We start from the raw sequence: 21,353 nt of genomic DNA, 5'->3' as shown, positions 1-21,353 counted from the left end.
GCTGCTGCTTATTATTATTGATTAATATTAATAATACAATGGTAAATTTCCCTTTTCAAGTACATTTCTTGTAACAGCTTATTTTACCAATATTTCTTTAAGAGTCTGTTTAATCTTGGAAAAAATGCAGCAAGATACATTTATTTTGAACATTTAATTTGTTTTATTTTATGTAAATTACTTGCAGTAGATAACGTACATAAAGACACCATAGCAACCCTCAAGTAACAAAACCTTCTGAAATGCTTTATGCATGCTGGTCTGAGGGGGCATTGCTCACTAGTCACTCAGCACTGACAGAGTTTGTATTTTCTATCAACTTTTGATTGAAATCCAGTTGTATTTATACTCTCCATTATTTGATATTTAAGTGTGTACTAATAAATATAATATTTCCTAAAACTAATGAAGTATTAATGTGATGCCTCATAGCAGCATCTACTATCAAATCTTTCCCAACCAATAGGAAAATGCCAACATTTTTATAGATTATATGGGTCCATGCCCGCTTCTCACTAAACTTGCCACCCCCCCTGCCTCTGGTGGTTTTCACGACCTGAGAGCGTAATGACATTCTGTTGCCTGGCAGAGAACTTTTTTTATATAGAGAGAGCGATAATGTGTGCACTTAGCAGAGTCTACATTAGTGAGATTTGTTCATAGCTGTAAAAGATCTAGCTATGCAAAAATTTAACCGGAAAAATAAAAATTATTTTAATAAGATGTTGAGTGTTAAAGCATAGCTTCACAGGGGAAAACTGCATAAGAAATTGAGAGGTTTAAAAAAATTCAAATTGAGTTACTAAATGTTACTTACCATAATCCTTCTAGGTGCTTTGCTTAATGGCTCACAGTCAAAGCAGTGAAGAAATGCATCAGGAATCCTGGTCCTCACTATTTTTCCCTTTTGGCTCTGTGTCAGGAAATGGCACATTACAGCAATTTGTCTGGCTCTCTATTACTACTAATGCAGATAAAGAACTAAGAAAGCTGGAACTTAGACACTGGAACTAAGTTTAGCCATTGACAAGGAAAGCAAAGGTCAAAAAAGGTTAAGAGCCTTGTGAAAAGCCATTTTAGCATGTATCAACCATGTTGTTTAATAAAGGTTGCCTAGGGCTAATTCCTAGCAGATTGTGTCAACTGAGTTTAGAAAAGAAAAATGAAACTAAACTTAATTTACATTTAATCTGCAACATGATAGCGGAATTGCTGCATTCAGTTTACTAGGACTAGCTTTCTGATAATCAGTGTTGTGGGAAGCATGCATCATGGTGAGAAAAACATATTTTATTAAAATTAGCACTTCTGCAAATAGTTGGCACTTGCTATTTGGATTAAAATTGTGACACAATTTGTGATATTACTAGACTTATAAAAGACTGCGAATTGAGTGTGATTGTTAACTCAATATTATGGAATAAACAGAACTATTTTTATTTAGGTAAAATGATTTATACAGGTTAAACCTCTCTAGTCTGTGTCCCTCAGAATCTGACTGGTGCCAAGACATAGCAGGAGGTCAATATTGTCTAGTAATATTACCAAACTTCCACTTCTATCTGGGCTCTTAAGAGACATTTAAGGGTAAATTAGAGCAAAATAGCAGCACAGAACACTGAGAACCAGGACTGGTGGCTGTAAACAAACTTTATGGGACTGAGAAGCTTTGCCACACACATAGTAAGTGGACATGCAGCTAACTAAAATTATACTGGAGCACAGATGTTGCCCGACCAGACAGTAAAGTGCCAGATTAGAGAGGTTCAAACCGTAGTAATTCCCTGTAGAGATGGAATCAGCCTATAGTTGGACTTCTTTCCATTTTTGAGGAGATTGGAAAACCATATTCCATAATTTAGTTTGATCTAAATTGAGTATCTTGTGAAATTGAACATACAAATAAATACTGCGTACTTTAACCCATGAAAAGCCCATAGATCTGAATTCAGTGACCTATATGGGGGAGGATATTGTCAGCAGAATGCATTGCTGGATGATACACAAAGCGGGAGCCAGTAATCCACAGCTGGGCCAGCCTATGTGGATCTGAGGACTAAAATTAAAATAAAAACAAAAAAACCCACAAATTTGGGGGTATCACCTTTAATGGTGACTCAGCAACCCTGAAATTCATAAAACAAAAAGTGTTCTTACTAGAAAACTATTTTCTGTTATACCTCTTTCATTGAGAATGAAATATTAATTCTTCTTCGAGTGGTTGCTCATGTCCATTTGAAGTAGGTGTGTGCACCGCGTACACCGCACCTTCCGGAGCGTTTTCCTAGCGGTACCCTGCCGGCGCTGCCCCACCTCAGTTCCTTCTTACTGCAGCGGCGGTCGTTGGAGCGTCTCTCTCTTTCTTAGTCTCCTAGTTAGTTAATGGTTCCTGTTCTCACATTGGTTTGTAAATAGTTCTTGTAGTTAGATAGTTAGGTTCTTTGTTTTGTTCCTTCCCGCTTGGGGGTAAGGAATGCCAGGGCCGCAAGGCTTCAAAACGTGTGCTGACTGCGGGAAGTTTATGCCCAGGGGCGACCCACACAACAGTTGTCTTAAGTGCTTGGGTGAGGCACATCTGGCTATTGCCTGTAAGATCTGCAAGTCCTTTAAGCCCCGTACCAGAAAAGAAAGGGTTTCCCGCCTGAAGCGTCTCCTCATGGAGACAGCGCTTCAACCAGTGCTGCCGGAACAGCCCGCGGTGCGCAGCGCACCGGCTTCCACGCGGGAGGCTCCTCACCGGCACCGTGCGTCGGCGTCGAGGTCTCGGCACCGGTCTCACTCTCCTCTGACTAAGAGAGTGAAGAAATCACGGGGAAGGTCCCCTTCGAAGAAGGCAACTTCGGCTGGGCACCGCGCCGTGGGCTCACCGGTGCGTGTATCGCCCCCACAGCACCGTCGGCGCCGAGGAGGCCTCGATAGTCCTGGTCACCTGCCTCCACACCGTCCGTCCACGCCGGATACGTTTGAGGCAGCGCAGGACCTTATTAGCCTCACGACCTCCTCTCCATCCTCGGTTGACTCGGAAGGGTCGAGGTCACCGTTGTCGGAGGCTCGGCTGGCTACGGTTTTGCCCCAGCATGGCCCAGGTCGGCATGCTTAAGTGGCTTATGCGTCGGGACCATCCCATGTGGGGTCAGTACCGATCGCTACTTCGGCACCCTTATCGACGCCGAACCGTCAGTCTCAGGGAGCTTCCAGCCATGTGCGAACTTCGCTGCAGTTGAGCTCCTTGCCAGCTCCCCACTTGGCGGTGCCGGTGCCGTATCTGAGTAGCCATGTGGCGTCCACTCAGACATCTCTCTCCTCCATGGAGGTCACCCAGGAGCCGGCGTCCGTCTCCGTGCCTTCATCTGCACTGGCATCGACACGGTGGTCTCGACAGGCACCGGGCCTGGGCACCCCAGTGCCGCAACCGCCGGCCGCAACTCAACCGGCACCAGGCCTGAGCACCCCGGTGCCACAGCCATTGGCGCCATCTTACCCGGCACCGAGCCTGAGCACCCCGGTGCCGCAGCTGCTGGCGACTCAACCGGCACCGGGCCTGGGCACCCCGGTGCCGCAGCTGCTGGAGACTCAACCGGCACCGGGCTTGGGCATCCCGGTGCCGCAGCTGGAGATGTCGCAGTCTGTACCAAGTCTGGGCGCCCCGGTACCGCAACTGGGTGCCATAGAACCCTCGGCACCGGGTCTGGGTCCCCTGGTGCTGAATCTGTCAGCGAGCCTTCCGGCACCGGGCATGGGTCCCCCGGTCCTACAGACAGTACGGCCCCGATGTACTCATGCGGGTAAGCCAGAGTCCATGGCAAGGTTTGCCGCGCACTCCTCCTCGGCTCCACCATGGCCGGAGTCTGATTACTCTTTGGACTCGGATTCTGTCTCAGTCCGTTCGGGCTCTTCGGGAGCATCCTCGGCCCACAGGTCCAGGTCCAGACATAGGAGGGACCACACTCAACAGACGTGGCCTCCACACCCGCAGTGGCCTTTCTGGACCCCCTGGGCCTACCATCAGTGGCAAGGTCAGCTGCCTCCTTCTCTGGGGTCGGGATCTTCAGGGCACTGATCCCAACCATCGGCGTGCCTGTCCCGGCCCCCCTCCCCCTTCGGGCGCCGCAACCCGATCCAGCGGCACCGCAATCCTCAGCACCGGAGGTGGACCCATCGGGAGCGCAAGACACCCAGATGGCACTGTAGTTGGCGACAACTGTTCCTGTGCCAGTTCAAGAGTCCTCGTCCTCGTCGTCGTCTCCGGATGAGGCACTAGCAGACCCTGCACCGAATCTGCCATCAACGGATGCCCGCACGCACCAGGACCTCCGCCGCATGGCTTCCAACCTGGCCGTTACGGTGGAGCCTGTCATCGAGGACACTGATCCAATGGTGGACATCCTCATGGAAGATGCTCCTATGCGATTGGCTTTACCGCTTAACAAAACGGTGTCAAAGATTACCAATGCCCTGTGGCAAATGCCGGCAACCTTGACCCCTACCTTAAAAGGGGTCGAGAGGCGTTATTACGTTCCAAACTCAGGACATGAATACCTGTATTCACAACCCATCCCCAGGTCCTTGGTCGTACAAGCCGCGGCCCAAAAGGAAAGACTCCCTCAGCCTGGTCCTTCCCCAAAGGCGAGGGAACCTAAGCAGCTGGACCTGTTGGACCGTAAGGTTTACGCCACAGGAGCGCTGCAACTCCGCATCGCGAATCAACAGGCGATGCTAAGCAGGTATGCTTTTAACACGTGGCAGGCCGCCAAAAAGTTCCAAGACAGACTCCCTGTGGAGGACCGTCGGAGTTTGCGGCGGTTGCCTCGGAGGGTAAAGTCATCGTGCGGACCGCCCTCCAGGCGGCTCTGGACACTGTGGACTCAGCAGCCCGCACGATGGCGACTGGGGTTGTTATGCGTCGGGGGGCATGGCTCCATGTCTCGGGAATTCCCCCGGATGTGCAGCATATGATACAGGACTTGCCTTTTGAGGGCAAGGATCTGTTCTCGGTGCACACTGAGGGTATGTCTAGACTACATGCCTCTGGCGACAGAGGCATGTAGATTAAGGTATCGGACATAGTAAAATGAAGCGGCGTTTTAAATAATCGCCGCTTCATTTAAGTTTACATTGCTGCTGCGCTGAGCCGACAAACAGCTGATCCTCCTGGGATGAGGCATACCTGGGTGGTCGACAAATACCTTTGATGTCGACACCCGCGCGTCCAGACTATCGCGCTGAGCCGACAAACAGCTGATCAGCTATTTGTCGGCTCAGCGCAGCAGCCATGTAAATTTAAATGAAGCGGCGATTATTTAAATCGCCGCTTCATTTTACTATGTCCGGTACCCTAATCTACATGCCTCTGTCGCCAGAGGCATGTAGTCTAGACGTACCCTGACTCTAGGCTCCATACCCTAAAGGACACAAGGTCTACCTTGAAGTCCTTGGGCATTCACACGCCGGCTCCACAGCGGCGACAGCTGCCCTATAGGCATCAGGGGAGGGCGCAGCCCCAGGTCCCCCGTGGGGATTACTGGAGGCACCGCCCCCGGGCCTCTGGTGGAGGTTCCGGGGCGGCCGCACACCCTCAGGGCACTAGGGGTCGATGACATTGCCCCAGAACCGATGCCCAGCGGGGAGGTCCTCACGGTCCTTCCCATCAGGGCAAGCCCCAGTTTTGACGCCCTGTTCGAGAGTCCCATACCAATCTCCTGCCCTGGCCCCCTGTTTGGGGCCAGACTATCCCTTTTTGCCCAGGCATGGGCCATAATAACATCAGATGCCTGGGTTCTGAACATTGTGAATGGAGGCTATTTTATCCCGTTCCTAGGTCTGCCGCCCTCAAAACCCCCTTCTCCGTCCCTAGCAAGGGACACCCCTCACGAACACATACTGTGTCAGGAGGTGTCTGTGCTCCTCGAAAAAGGAGCAATAGAGGAGGTTCCTCCGCATCTGCGAGGAAGGGGTTTTTACTCCCGTTATTTTGTTGTCCCCAAGCCGAAGGGAGGGGTCCGCCCCATCTTGGACCTTCGAGTTTTAAACAAGGCGGTCATAAAACACAAGTTCAGAATGGTGACCTTGGCATCGGTCATCCCAATGCTACAATTGGGAGACTGGTACGCAACTCTCGATCTCAAGGACGCGTACTTCCACGTGGCGATCAGACCCAGCCACAGGAGGTTCCTCAGGTTTTATGGTGGCCCAATCCCATTTTCAGTTTACGGTGCTCCCTTTTGGTTTATGTACGGCACCGAGGGTATTCACGAAATGCATGGCGGTGGTTGCCGCACATCTCCGCAAACAAGGCGTGCACATGTTCCCGTACCTCGACGATTGGCTGATTTGAGGTCACTCGTACGGGCAGGTAGAAGCTCACGTGGCACTCACAAGAGCCCTCTTCCTAAGGTTGGGACTCATGATAAATGTCGAAGTCATCCCTGACTCCCTCCCAACAGATAGAATTCGTGGGAGCCCTCCTCGATTCGAGGGTGGCAAGGGCGTTCCCGCTCAAGAGCAGGTTCCTCTCCATATTGGAGCTGATCTTGGGGTTAACCCGGTCCCCTATCACGACCCCTTGGGTCTGCTCCAGGCTCCTCGGCCATATGGCGGCGTGTACATACATGGTCCCCCATGCCAGATTGAGGATGAGACCCCTGCAGGCGTGGTTGGCGAGGGCCTTCAGCCAGTTCAGGGGTCTTTGGGACTCAATAATTACGGTGCCCACAGAAATTCTGGATTCCCTCCTATGGTGGACCCAGAAAACTGTGGTATGCAGCGGGGTTCCTTTCAATGCCTCTCCCCCTCCCTGACGCTGGTCATCAATGCATCAGACCTGGGCTGGGGAGCACACCTGGGGTGGCACAGGACTGAAGGCCTTTGGTCCCCCTCCGAGCGAGCCCTGCACATAAACGTCCGGGAATTGCGGGTGGTGAGGAGAGCCTGCGAAGCCTTACTGCCAAGGCTCGCCCACCGCTCCATCCTGGTTCGTATGGACAACACAGTGGCGTTTTTTTACCTCAACAAGCAGGGCGGGGTGCGATTATCTCCCCTCTGCAAAGAGGCCCTGCAGCTTTGGCACCTGTGCATCAAGCACGGAATCACACCTCAAGCGGAGTGCCTCCCGGGGTGCAAAAACCTGCTAGCGGACACGCTGAGCAGATCCTTTGGAGCCCACGAGTGGACCCTCAAGGACTTGGCTCTCCGCCAGGTTTTCCGTAGGTGGGGTTATCCCCGCCTAGACCTGTTCGCCTCGGCAAGCAATGCCAAGTGCAGGAACTACTGTTCCCTGCTGGGGCTGGGAAATATTCCCTGGGGGATGCCCTGATGACCGTGTGGCCAGAGGGCATCCTCTATGCCTTTCCCCCGTTTCCCCTAATGTCCAGGGTATTGACCAGGGCGAGGACCTTTCGCTCCTCGATCATTCTCATAGCCCCCAGGTGGCCCAGACAGTTCTGGTTCCCCATCCTAGTAGATATGCTTGTCCAGGACCCAATAGCACTCCCTCTAGTCCGGGATCTGCTAACTCAACCATGGGGCAAGGTGATCATGGTTCACCCGGATCTCCGATCTCTCCACCTAACGGCATGGTTTATCCGTGGTTCAACCAACCTGAAAGGGAATGTTCCCAAGAGGTTCAGATGGTTCTCCTCAGTAGCAGGAAACCCTCTACTAGACGGTCGTATGCTGCCAAGTGGCGACGCTTCTCGTCTTGGGCGTCCCGGAGAGGAGTACACCCGTCCTCGGCTCCTATTCCAACTATTCTTGACTACCTTTTCCAGCTTCGGTCTAGTGGCCTATCTTTTTCTTCTATCAAAGTCCATGTGGCATCTCTCTCCGCCTTCCATGTTGGTATGGCAGGAGTTTCCCTTTTTTCTAACCCGGTGGTTAAAAGGTTTCTTACTGGCCTGGAAAAACTGTACCCCTCAATGAGGGCCCCGCTTCCCGCCTGGGACCTTAACGTGGTCCTCCACAGGCTTATGCTACCTCCCTTTGAACCGCTGGCCACATGTTCCCTGCAGCACCTTTCATTGAAGGTTGCTTTCATCGTGGCCATTACGTCGGCTCGAAGGGTGTCGGAACTAAGGGCGCTAACTGTAGATCCGCCCTACCTTGTTTTTTCCCATAACAATGTAAGGTTAAGGCCTCATTCAGCCTTCCTACCGAAGGTGGTTTCCCCTTTTCACCTGTCCCAGGAGATTTATCTCCCGTTTTTTTCCCCAAAACCTCACGCCTCCTCTAAGGAGCGGGTCCTGCACTCCCTGGACGCCAAGCGGGCGCTGGCATTCTACATTGATAGGACCAAGCCGTTCCGTAAATCACAGCAGTTGCTTATTGCATTTGGGGACAGGGTGAAAGGGTCGCCTATTTCCACACAAAGGCTATCACGATGGGTGGTGCAGTGCATCATGGAATGTTATCAACTGGCTGGTAAAACCCCACCCAGGGTGAAGGCACGCTCTACCAGGGCGAAGGCGTCCTTGGTAGCCTTTCGTGCCCAAGTACCAATCAGAAATTTGCAGGGCAGCCACCTGGTCTTCCCTCCACACGTTTGCAACACACTATGCGCTACCTCAGCAGGCCAGGGAGGATGCAAGGGTGGGCTCTGCAGTCCTCGAATCTGTGATGTAAATATGTAAATATATATCCGGTTATCTTTGTTCTTAATTGGTGCCTTGTCAGTGTTGCATTGTTCAAATAAATCCGTTTATTGTTCACCTTTATTCATGACTCTGGTGGTATGACTGTTCCGACCCCTCCTCCGTGGGGTTAGCTTGGTAGTCACCTGCTTCGAATGGACATGAGCAACCACTCGAAGAAGAAAAGAACGGTTACTTACCTGTAACTGTTGTTCTTCAAGATGTGTTGCTCATGTCCATTCGATTCCCACCCTACCTCCCCTTCGTTGGAGTGTCCAGCAAGAAGGAACTGAGGTGGGGCAGCGCCGGCAGGGATACTTATGCCCCGCCATGGCGGCGCCACTCCAGGGGGCGCCCTGCCGGCGCTACAGGTACTGCTAAGGGAAAACGCTCCGGAAGACACGGTGCACGCGGTGCACACACCTACTTCGAATGGACATGAGCAACACATCTCGAAGAACAACAGTTACAGGTAAGTAACCATTCTTTTCTTGTTTTTACGTCTGAATTAGTTTGCTTTAGCTAATTCTGTGCACTGTTATTTGAATAGCAACAGAGGGTTTTTTTTGTGTGTGGGTTGTTTGAATGGAGAGACTTAGCAGTGCGATATGGAGTTTCTCACATCTAGGTCAGTGGTTCAGATCTAATCCAGATCTTTTATTTATTTAGTAGTACAACCATTTTGATAGCTGGTTGCTAGTCTTAGTGGTTGCAGTCTATTTGCCGAAAAATATCCACATCAAATCAGCTGCAATCTCCACTGCTACTAATGGTCAAAAATCCAAAACTGGTACTGAAAGTGGACTACTCCCTCACACACAGCTAACCCTTATATATTAGGTTTAAGAGAGGCTGTTGAGAGAATTTGTATCGCCATTCCATATCCTAGACCTGCTCTTCTCCTCCTTTTTTCTCTTTTTTTTTTCTTTCTCCTCTCCCCTCCCCCCTTCCCTTACTTATTCTTGGATCTGAACTTTTAATACTCCTGTCATCTGAAGAAGTGGGTTTTGCCCACGAAAGATCATGATACCATCTACATGTTTTGTTAGTCTTTAAGGTGCTACTAGACCCGTGGTCACCAACCTGTCGATCGAGAGGGCCCGCCCATTTGATCGTGAGGAATTCGGGGGTCCCCCTATTTTCCCCTCCCCCCAAGAAGCCCCACTCCCTACCTCCAGGGACAAAGGAGGTAGCGCTGGTTTCCTGCAGGGTGGATGGAAGTCACGTAGCTGCACACCGCTTCTGGGGTTTCAGGAAGAGCGCTGGCTCCTCCTCCTCCCACAAACATCTGGTGTGGTACCAGACCCAGGTCTGTGGCATGCCAGGGACTTCCTGCAGGGGGGTGAGGAGGAGGTAGGAATCCCTGAAGCAGGCGAGTGCTGCAACGTGCTTCTCCTGTGGCGGGGGAGGGGGTAGCAATCCTCAGAGGAGGTGAGTGCCGGGGACTCCCTGTCCCCTGCTGCAGCACCCACTGGCAGCCTGCTACCTGCCCCATCAGCTGTCCCCTACCCCCCTACCACTCTGTCCCCTGCTTCAGCACCCACTGGCACCCTGTCCCCATCCCAAGCACCCTTCCCCAGTACCATGTCCCCTGCTTCCACCCGCACAGTTGGGGCCACATTAGTGAGGGTTGGGGGGTTTTGGAGGAGGGTGGGGTTTTTTCCAGCATCTTATCTGTGGGTCAGTGACCCCGACTCAAAACAGGTTCCCTGCCTCTCTCATAAATAAAGACAATGCTGAAACTTTGTGTTTGACATATTTTATTTATAAATGAAGTATGGACAACAAACCTCCAGTTGGGGCCACGCCCACATCTGGTCGCAGAATAACAACACTCCTATACAACCCCCCCGACCCTAAATCTGAGTGTATCATTCACTGGAACCACCTGTCCTGAGCCTCTCACGTCGCCAAGCTCCTGCACCCCCACATCCTCAATCTTCTGCCACAACACTTCTGTAACATTCATACACCACAAATCTGTGTCCTGAGCTCATCATACTCCCAACCTCCCTGCCCTGAGCCCCTCACATATCCCAATCCAAAATCCTGCACCCTCACATCCACAAGCCTGTGGCTTGCTCAGTACCCCAACCCTCCACCTGACCCCAACACTCCGCAGCCTGGAGCCCCCTCCCCAAGCCAGCATCCCCTTCTCATCCTCCTTCTACATCCAAATTCCTTCCCAGAGCCCGCCCCTCCTGTTTCAACCCAGTGAGGGTATGGTTAGACTTCAGGAGTTTTTTTTTCTGGGATACCAGAGGTTTTCCCAGAAAATCTCTTCTGTATCCAGAGATGTGTGTGTTCTTCTGCTTAAAAAAAAAAAAAAAAAAAAAGTGGATGAGCAAACATGCTCTTTTGGCAACCCCTGTATTCCCTGTTCCATGAGGAATAAGGGGGCTTCTGAAAAGAGGGTATTTCTGACATTTAGTCCAGTCTAGACAGGCCAAATGTTGGAAAACCTCTTCCTGCAGAATACTAATAATACTAATAAAAAAAAGCAGTAGTGTAGCCAGACCCTGGGAGTGTATAAGGGCTAGTGATAGCAAGTGATGGGGAGGAGGGGAACAGAGGGGCAAGGGCTTCAAGAAGGGTGGAATCTTGGGGGAAGGATGGGGTAGATCTTGGCTTGTTCTGACATTTAAAAAGTGATCTTGGGCATAAAAAGGTTGGAGACCCCTGTACTAGACTATTTGTTGTTTTTTAAGTTACTCCAGGGCTCTCAGTCTGGAATCTCTCTCAAGCATAGAATCAACTATAATAAATCTCCTCCTCTGCATTTGTACGTGAGTGGTAGGGCTTGTCTATATGGCATAGCTGTTCAGACTAGAGCTGTGATTGTAAGCAGTCTAACAGGTTTTCTGACTGTCCCATGTAGACGATGCTAGTGCAAACTGAAAGGAGTGTGCTACAGTTCACAGCCCCAGAGTATGAAGTCTGGCACCATGTACACAAATCTGTAGGTACTAGGCAGCCATGCCAATCAAAGGAAAAAATAGTCATGTATCCAACACCACTTGTCCGGCATTATTTTGTTATGCGCTTACTTACAGTATCATTATAACATTTTAAATAAATGGAATAGTGTAGTAGACTTACAACTGTATATATAGCATCCCATCATCCTGGATGATTGCATGCACGCAGCTTGTGTTAGCAAAGATTAAAGTGAATCTGAAACAAACACTGCATTTCATAATGAGATTTGATTTTACTCTGAAAGCCCAAAAATGTAGCAAGCGTTATCTAAAATATTGTCACAGATACTCTTGCACCCTGCAGTATCTGTTAATACAAGAGATGACCAAAATGTTTTGAACCAGCTCTCCTGTCTTGTCCAATTGTTCACTTGGATTAAGCAGAAGGGCCCTTAACACTTTTTACATATGGGATGAATTGTGGACAAATTAAATGCTTCATCTTTGGTGCTTAATGCAATGAAGATCTTTGTATAGACTGAATTTCAGGCCTAAAGATACTAACAGTGCGATATGCATCACTAACTTCGCAGTCACTTCTAATGAGACAACCTCAGTCTCTTGTAAGAGCTGCTGCTCACTGCTCAAAGCTGCTCACTGTTCATCTATTTTAGAAACCTTGGCACAAAGACCATAAAAACTATCACTCTATGTAAATCTTCATAAGCTATTCATGTTACTAGACATCATCTGCTCACGTTATTTGATTCACAATCCTTTGCTGCTTTGGTTCTTTCACATATATTAATGAGCTTCATCACTGCTCCATATAAATGAGGCATAATCTGAAACTGTCATATGTAAACTGGGTCTTAAACATACACTAAGTTAATGTATTCAGATTTCTCTTTAAAGCTAAGAATATTTATAATAAAACTTGTCAGGGCTTCAGTTAACAGTTTACACTAGAAGTATTTTTGGTCGTGAAGTATAAAACAAGTCCAGAAATGACCTTATGGATGGATTATGTTAGAGTTGTTTATGCAAGATCTTATTGGGATTTCAAAAACAAACGAGAAAATTGTTATATTTCCACTAAAATTAATTTGTGATGTCCCACATGTGCTGAAAAATAGGTTAAGGTGGTATGAAAATACAGATAAGGTATTTATAATTGAAACTAAATTATTTATAAATTCATCTTGAAACAATGAAAATCCAATTTAAATTTTGTTAATGTCATTCCTTTTTCAGAAAGTGAAATTAGATACACATTAGAATGAAGGGAGAATAAACTGATTCTATACTCTATATGAAATAACTAATAAAGGACACTAGATAAAATATCACGAGCCCTGAGAGAAGCAAAATCACTTCTTTTTCTACTAAATTTGGTTCATGTTGTTACATCATCCTCAGACTTCCCGTTTCATTTGTCTGCTTTGTCCACTTGTCACATCCCATCTAAAAGCTGCACTGTAAGCATTCTGGGGCAAAGGTTAGTACAATAGGGCCCTGATCTATGTTGAAGAGTCTTATGTGCTACCATGAAACAAGTAAGAGCAATAAAGAGAATGCTATATACAGCTTAATAGTATGTCAATGATATAAGCACAAAAATAAACAATGCCAGAAAAGAGCTTAAAAGCAGAATTGTTAAATATTAAAGATTCAAGAAAGATTCCTTGCAAAATGGATAGATGAAAAGATGCAGTAATGGAAGAAAGAAAGGTTGAATAAGATTTATACCCCATCTTTTGCTACAGTGTGAAAATTTGAAAAAACACTAACATCATATGGAGTTATTTTTTCTCCCTACTTATTTTCATCTTGAATAGCTGATATAGCTTAAGAATGTATGTCATGTCAAGAAAACTTAAAACAAAATGATTTATTATGCAAAATGCAGGATCTCTGAATATTGCAAATTGTAATGCCTGAATGATTATCTGCTGAAAAGAAGTTTGATAATTTAGTGTTTAAAATACAGCTTTTCCGGACTCTGTACAGTATCCTTAGTTTGCAACCAGACTATAAGCAATCAGTTAATGCAGCAAAACTCACAAAGTGACCAAATCATTATCTGTGGACATGGCTAAAAAAGCATTTAAACACAAGTTGAATCCAATATGTCAAAGATTTACTGAACAGTCATGATGAGAATAGGAAATTGGCTCTCCAGTAAGACCTTCCAGAATGCCATAGGCTTATTCTTCCAAAAGATAACTAGAATAGCACAATGGTGCAAGTCAGTCAGTTCTAGTTTAGCTTGTGTCCAGTCCAATTATTCTTGTAAATATCAATTTCACTTGCAGAATTGCTAACTACTTTTGAAAGTCTTTGTGTCGGTTTTGTGGGTGGTTTTGGGTGGTTTTTGCTTGAACACTAGCCATCCAATTTTTAGGATCAGTCTGTTTATATGGTTGTGGAAGATTTTTTATTTTGAAAGTGTTCTCAGCATCATGATGGGATCTGATCACTGAATAGCCAAAAGGGGATTGATTTAATAGAAAAGTATGTAGTTTGTTGCAACATAGTAGAATCCTAGGTTAACCTACCACCTCTGCCTTTCTTTTAGGTAAAGAATTTGAACATATGAGAACGTAATTTTAAAATTCCCAGATTTATCATTGCAACACAGCTTTGAAGTGCATTTCAATAGCTGTGTGAGTGAAGATTTCCTCGTTAGGACCATATTCTCATGCTCTGAGAATACCTGAGTAAACTGACTTTGCATTAGGTACCTGCAAGAGGTTTGGGAAAAACAGAAGCCTCCTGGCTACAGTAGAGTTTATGGCTCGCTATGGGTGTGTCTAGATTACAGAGTTTTTTAGAAAAAAGTGGTTTAGATGAAGGGGAAGAGTTTTTTTTTTTAGACTGCTGCTGCGTTCTTTCGAAAGTAAATTGAAAGAACACGGCATTTTTTTTGGCCGTGGAAAACCTCGTTTTTCGAAAGTGCTCTTTCGAAAAAAGGTGCTATGTAATGCAAACTGTGCTTTTTAGAAAAAGAGCGTCCAGACTGCCTGGGTGCTCTTTTGAAAACGCGGCTTGCTTTTTTAAAAGTACTGGTTGTAGTCTAGATGCTCTTTTTCGAAAGAGACTTGCAGTCTAGATGTAGCCTATGTGTAAGCTTTATCAGCGAACATTCCCACTTCATAGGTCTGCTTTGCAATGCCCCCACCTCTCAATCCTTCCTCTTTGCCATTGCTGAGAAACATGTCACAAAACACTGCTCAGCCACACGTTCCTTGTGTTGACCTCTTTCGTGTCAAAGCAGACCCACGGCAGCTTTCCAGGCATTTTATACTGTACAAAATAAAGATGATTTGCTGCTTAGCACGTAACGTGACAAAGGCAGCTCGTAAGCCCATAGTTCAAAGACCACGTATTTGTAAAACGCTTGCTGTTAGCTTCCCAACTGCACCAGGCTTCCTACTTGTAAGTTCATGGTGCTTCTTAGAATTATGTCTCCTTCAGCTTCACTAGGATACAAATGCCCATTTCATGAGAGCAGCCTCATCTTTTGTGTCATTGCCTTGCGCAATGAGGGGAATCTATAAATTATTAAAGAGAGAAAGAGAAGGGGGTACCTACTGTGTTCATAATGTGCTAATTTATAACACGCCAGTGCGCTGGAACTTTGCATGGCATTCGTCCTTTGCACTTGGAGATTTCTTTTTAATACACTTACGCCTCTGGCAGCGTAAGTATCCAAAATGGGCACTTCTGCATGTTATTGACTGCACAACTTAGAAATAACATGTCAAATCCAGTTCTCTGGGAGCTACTAGACTTAATACATCAGATTGTTCTTTGATTTATGTTTGCTGTGCTCAGAAAACAGCATTTCAGCATCTAGTGCTTCACAGTCACAGCATCTGAGAGAGATGCTTCTGTTTTGCTGTAGTGTGACAAATTGTGCAAGAAGACACTGACTGTTAATGATGTGTTCATCGGGAGCAGGAGCACTTGTTGCAGTGATTGCTTCAAAGATTAAACTTCCTTGAAATGTAGCTTTTGAATTCAGTGAGTGTGCCTGTGTAAAGTCCAGCTCTGTTGTGTGATGTCTAGCTTGCAAGTGACGACAGTGTTGCAGTATCTGGAAGGCCACAAAAAGAACCATCTGAATAACTTTTCTGATATTTGTTCCAGGTCAGAAACATAATCCTCTTTTCATGTAGATGGCAGTATATCAGGCTTTAAAACAAAACAAAAAAATTAGAACCACATTTTTATGCAGCCTAGATGGGTTTAAAAAGGACTCAGGATGGCGAGAGGTGCAATAGGTGCATTTGTGCATCTGGAAGAATATTACAACATTAGTTATTGACTTTTCTGCTCACAAGGTGTGTGTGTGTGTGTGTGTGTGTGTGTGTGTGTAAGTAAGTAACTGAAATACAATTTTAACAATATACAACTCCATCATACAGCATTTAAGGGTAGGAAGTACAGAATAGTATATAGATTTGCATTTGCAAGGGGAAAATAGGTAGGCAGAATAGAGGGATGTTAAAAATCATGTAATACAGAAGTTATGTGTAATCAGCATATTGGTTAATGGGTGAAACTCTTAACATCCCTACAGAATATAATTTGGCTCAATGAAAGGTGTTGGGAAGGTTATACAGCTAGTCCCCGGGTTACGTACAAGATAGGGACTGTAGGTTTGTTCTTAAGTTGAATTTGTATGTAAGTCGGAACTGGTACATATTGTAGGGGAAACTCTAGCCAACCATTTCTCCAGAGCTCAGTTTTATTCTCCCACACCTCACTTCCCTCAGTCCTTTATTCTCAAGCTGAGGTGTCTGCTGAGAAAAGCTGCTCCGTGTCTCCCTGGTCTGCTGGGGGGAAGGGGAGGGGCGCTAGCTTCACGTCTCCCTGGTCTGCTGGGGGGAAGCAGCTAGTGTGGGGTTGCCTCACCCCGTTTGTAAGTAGGGATCCGATATAAGTCGGATCCATGTAACCCGGGGACTGCCTGTACTATTTTTTTTTTTATTATAGCGTATGAACTGGTGGTTTAATTAGTAAGTCATCTTTCATATGATTGGGTAGGTAAGTAACATCATTAACAGTGCCACAGTATCTTTGACCGTAAGAAGTCCTTGAGCTTGTGGGTTGAGAGAGAGCTCATGTCCAGTAGGACAGCACTTACTATTGCCATTCTGAGCAGTTGGTTATTGACATGGGAGGAAGAGTGATTCCTAATGAAATGCAAGTACTATTCCTCTATTTATCTGGGTTTTTCTTGGAGGTTTCTCATCCAAGCACTGAGGTGGACTAACGTAGCTTAGTTTGTTAGATCTGCTAAGATTTCAGACAAAGATAGTGTGGTTACAAAGATGTAAAAGCATTTCATGTAGAACTTGTCAAACTAGTTTGGATAAAATAAGGCAGTCCTCCATTTCTTCCTCCTCTTGGTTTGGAGAAGCATGCTAATTTTCTGTGCCCCTCCTTCTACATTCCTGAATTCTAAGCCGTAAGAATTCTGATTTACTTATTTTGGTATATGGCCCTTTTAAAACTTACAACATCCCTTTTTTCCCTGTTCCTAACTCTTAGGAAACTGACTTTCAGATTTTTAATTTGCCTACAGGTTGACTCTCTCTAGTTCGGCACTCTGGGGACTTGTCCGATGCCGAACCACAGGAAGTCAATATTGTCTAGCAGCATTACCAACACTTCCCCTGCCTACTGGGCTCTTAGAAGACATTTAGGGGTAAATTAGAGCTAAATGACTGCACAGAATGCTGAGAGCCAGGACTGGCGACTTTAACCAAACTTTATTGAACCAGGGTAAACTTGGCACACTCAGGGTAAGTGGATATCTGGCTCACTAAAATCATGCTGGACCAGACAGTGCTGGGATTAGATAGATTCAACCTGTATTAGCTTTGCACTGATTGTTCAGAAGTCCTGAGCACCCATGATCCCATTTGGAGTAAATGAAAGCTGTATATGCTCTGCATAGTGAAAATCAGGCACTACATAACTATTACTCCAAATGTAAAACTTTGCTGTCCATTTTGACGTAATTGTTCAAAATGTGCTCTGCAAACCATTTATGTAAATGACCAACTTTTTAAGTTGGTTTTGTGTGTGTGTATAATATGGTCTACAATGGCAATATGTATTTTTAAATTAGCAGGTTTAAAACAAATATTTTACTTTTTTTTTTTAAATGATTTTGATCTCTGAGTGTCTGGGTAGCATCAGACCTGGTAATGTTAGTTCATTCTACCCTGTCCAAAGAGGGGCTCATGGCAAGGTTTTCCACCTTCTCAAGGGGAGCCAGTAATTTTGGCCTACTGTGAATGCAGATTGGTTTCTGAACTTGCCACCTTGTTCTGGACTATCAGTTTTCCCTTGTCTCCCATCTTTTCTTTCCTTGTTAAAACTACGGAATCATAGCACTAGAAGTATCTATAAATACTGTTTTATTTATGTAATGAGCAGGCATCGTTATGCACTGTTTTGCCAATGTAAGGATAAGAATTGACATTCTTTTTGACATTCTTCCAAATTATGTGGAAGAGAAAATGTTGATAATTTATAGATTACCTTAAAAATTAAAATGTTTATTTGAAATCATTTAAAAAATGAAATGCTTTCAGTGTTCCAAGTGCTTTAGGCACAACTAAAAAAACCAGCACCTCTCTCATAAGGATATTAAATACTTCAGGAGCAGGGAAGGGCCATCTGGCTTGAAATGGTGAATCTATTCAATTTTAAATGCCAACATGAATCTGTTGGATTCCAAAAGTTGTACTGGAAACCTCTCAAACATGTTACATTTTTGCATCTGGTGAGCTTGAAGTATGAGCCTTTGTGCCTGATTCCTGAATTCATTGTTGGAACCTGAAAATGGAGAGGGGCCTGGAAAAATTAAATATTTTGGGAGATGGGTAGAAAATATTAAGCATTCACATAAAACATTTTCACATCTGAAAAAAATTGTTATAGCTTTACTGCTAGAAAAGGCAAAAGTTTTCAAATTATTAGATATAAGAATGGGTATTGGTATCTCTTGAAGTCCACCCAACAACCAAACTGACTCTTGATTCCTTTATGCTTCTCAGTTGAATGTTGAAGTCAATGGTGTCAGTATTTCATCATTTATTTTTCACTGTTCTCATTAGTTTAGTTTGGGTGCGTCTATACTGCACCATAGCTCAAAATAAAATTTGAGCTACGCAAATTGCGTGTCTTATTTCAGTCTTATTTTGAAATAGCTTATTTTGTAATTTGACACTGTGTACATGTATGAGAAAGGGGACTGCAGAGAAATCCATTTAAGCTCTTATCTGGTTCTCACCCCTTTCACCCATCTATCAGGGCACCAAATGAGGAGGCCATACACAAAATTATAAAGGAAATTATACTTTAATATCTATAGGATAGGGAAGGTAAAAAGGACTAGGGAAGGATGGAATAACTGGGTCTTGAAACTTGCGGGAGTCTCACAACAGTCAATCATGCACAATAAAGGAGGGTAGCTGATGTTAGGCCTTCTGTCTTACCCCGCTGTAGAGAATGACTCAGTGACAATAGGGTCTAGCCTAAACTCCTAACTCAGAACTCACCTACCCCTTTGTGTCGTCGTTGTGTGTGTGTGCGCGCGCGCGCGCCCTGAGTGTGCTCCTCAGTAACCAAATACCGTTACATGTGACCCCACCTTAATAACAGCTGATACTCCCAAGCCACTGATCAGTTGTCTGAGCAGCACTCACTGCACCCTGTCAGTGAGCAGATTGGAGGAAAAGGGCCCCAAGCAATCTGAGTGCCCTCTAGTTATACACTTTTGTTGCCTGGCCACATTTTCCCACTCTTTCTCTGTTTTCCCACCTAATCAAAATGAAGGCTCACCTATTTTGAACAAAATAAAATGGTGAACCCACAAATAAACAACTTAAACCGTCTCATCAGAATTTATTACTAAACCGCTAACATTAAGAGATAAAGAAGCCTGCATTAATATACAGAGCACCAAATTTCAAAATAACCTGCTATTCCAAAATGTGTCTTACTCCTCATGGAATGAGGTTTACAGGGACGTCAGAATAGTGAGCTCTTTATATTTCAAAATGAAGGGCTTGCTGTGAAGATGCAGGATAGCTATTTCAGGATATTCTGATATTCCAAAATAGTGCTGCAGTGTAGACATAGCCTTTGTGTGAAACCAAGAAGGGATTACAAAATACAGGACTATGTAGCACTTGAAAGACTAACAAGATGGTTTATTAGATGATGAGCTTTCGTGGGCCAGACCCACTTCCTCAGATCAAATAGTGGGTCTGGCCCACGAAAGCTCATCATCTAATAAACCATCTTGTTAGTCTTTAAAGTGCTACATAGTCCTGTATTTTGTTTCAGCTACACCAGACTAACCCGGCTACATTTCTATCAAGAAGGGATTAGCACTCAACAGAAATGAAAGAAACAAAACTAGGGGAAACAAAACCCTCAGACACGTACACCAGAAAGTTAGGGGAGACTAACATACCATTGCCCTTTTGGATATCTCTTTTGGTGTCTTGTTGTCTGGCATGTAGGTATTTTTAAAGTGCCTAAGTATTATATCTAAAATAGCTGAGAGAAGGAGAAAGCTGTATATTGTTCTTGATCTGAAATAGTCTTCAGAAACTACCTATTAATCCTAGTTTTTTAATTTGAGTATTATGAAAAGGGCTAGTCCTCCTTAGTTCGTGTAAATAGAGTGATTTGTGATACAGTACTAATTTACATAAAAACATTAGCAGTAACTGAGGAAATTAAATTCCTCACGTACTGTAGAGCCTGCAATGCAGCCGACTCCCCGGGAGCGAGGCCCAGCCGGGAGCTGGTATTCACTGGGGAGTCAGCTTATAACTTTTATATTGCAGAACCTGTAGCGTAGGGTGACAGCCAGCTCTCTGGGAATGGTGCCAGGAGGGGCTACTGGCCCTGCTGCCGGGGAGCTGACATCTCTGCGAGCTCTGCAGTATTTAACTTTATAAAGTATAACTTACCTGCAGCACGGGGTGACTGCGGGCTCCCCAGGAGCTGGCTTATCAGCTAACGATTTAAACTAACACTTTTACATCCTTAATCAAGGAAAGATTAAGGTGTCAATAAGACCCATCTGTATAGGCTTCCTGTTGTTTCTGCCCTTTGTTTTATATGCTTTGTCTGGATGGAGGGAATGAATAAATAATACTTTGTTTTGAAGATGCCTTTTTAGTAGCGTTAATCAACTTATTGCCACAAGTCCTTGGAGTGAAAAGATTTGCTGGTGCCCTATGTAGTTGGACCTGTTGCATTAATGTGACTGGATCATATTGCAGCCCTGAGATTCAGTCTAGGAGTGGTTGGCACTAGATGGTTTCCTTATAGCAAGATGGTACACTCTAAGGCTGTGTCCAGACTCAGGGGTTTTTTCGAAACCTGCGTCTAGACTGCAGCCGCATTCTTTCAAAATTAAATTGAAAGAACGCGGCTTTTCTTTTGATGGCGGTAAACCTAATTTCAGGAGGAAGAATGCCTTTTTTCGAAAGTGCTCTTTCGAAAAAAAGGCGTTCTTGACTGCAAACAGGGCATCTTCGAAAGAGAGCATCCAGACTCCCTGGGTGCTCTTTCGAAAAAGCGGCTTGCTTTTTCGAAAGTTCCGCTTGCAGTCTATACACTCTCTTTCGAAAGAGGCTTGCAGTCTAGACATAGCCTAAAGGTACACTGGCAAACAGAATGTGTCTTTTAGTAACTGATGTGTTTTCCTTCTGCATTACTTTTCCCACATTCTGGACTCTTCAAAAAGCATGTTGGTTGTAAGTGAATTATA

At 45.4% G+C, this 21,353-nt stretch overlaps 2 protein-coding genes across 7 annotated transcripts in view; both read left to right on the top strand.

Annotated features, from left to right (window-relative positions):
• CUX1 (cut like homeobox 1) overlaps positions 1-21,353 on the top strand; it is a 398,058-nt gene that overhangs the window by 113,373 nt on the left and 263,332 nt on the right. The window lies entirely within an intron of this gene.
• LOC149521905 (uncharacterized) lies at positions 5,312-19,775 on the top strand. Its single transcript, XM_089772136.1, has one exon. It carries the CDS (start codon positions 7,248-7,250, stop codon positions 8,622-8,624), a length of 1,377 nt encoding a protein of 458 aa, XP_089628262.1. The 5' UTR covers positions 5,312-7,247; the 3' UTR covers positions 8,625-19,775.

This window comes from Pelodiscus sinensis, chromosome 21 (assembly GCF_052426305.1).
Source record: "Pelodiscus sinensis isolate ZL-2025 chromosome 21, ASM5242630v1, whole genome shotgun sequence".
NCBI classification, from domain to species: Eukaryota; Metazoa; Chordata; order Testudines; family Trionychidae; genus Pelodiscus; species Pelodiscus sinensis.
The sequence above is the reverse complement of the archived record's forward strand: the minus strand, read 5'-3'. Positions and strand labels throughout refer to the sequence as shown.

What these genes read in the sequence shown, in the direction of transcription:
- LOC149521905 (XM_089772136.1), top strand. Translation starts at nt 7,248, where the DNA reads ATGCCAAGTGCAGGAACTACTGTTCCCTGCTGGGGCTGGGAAATATTC.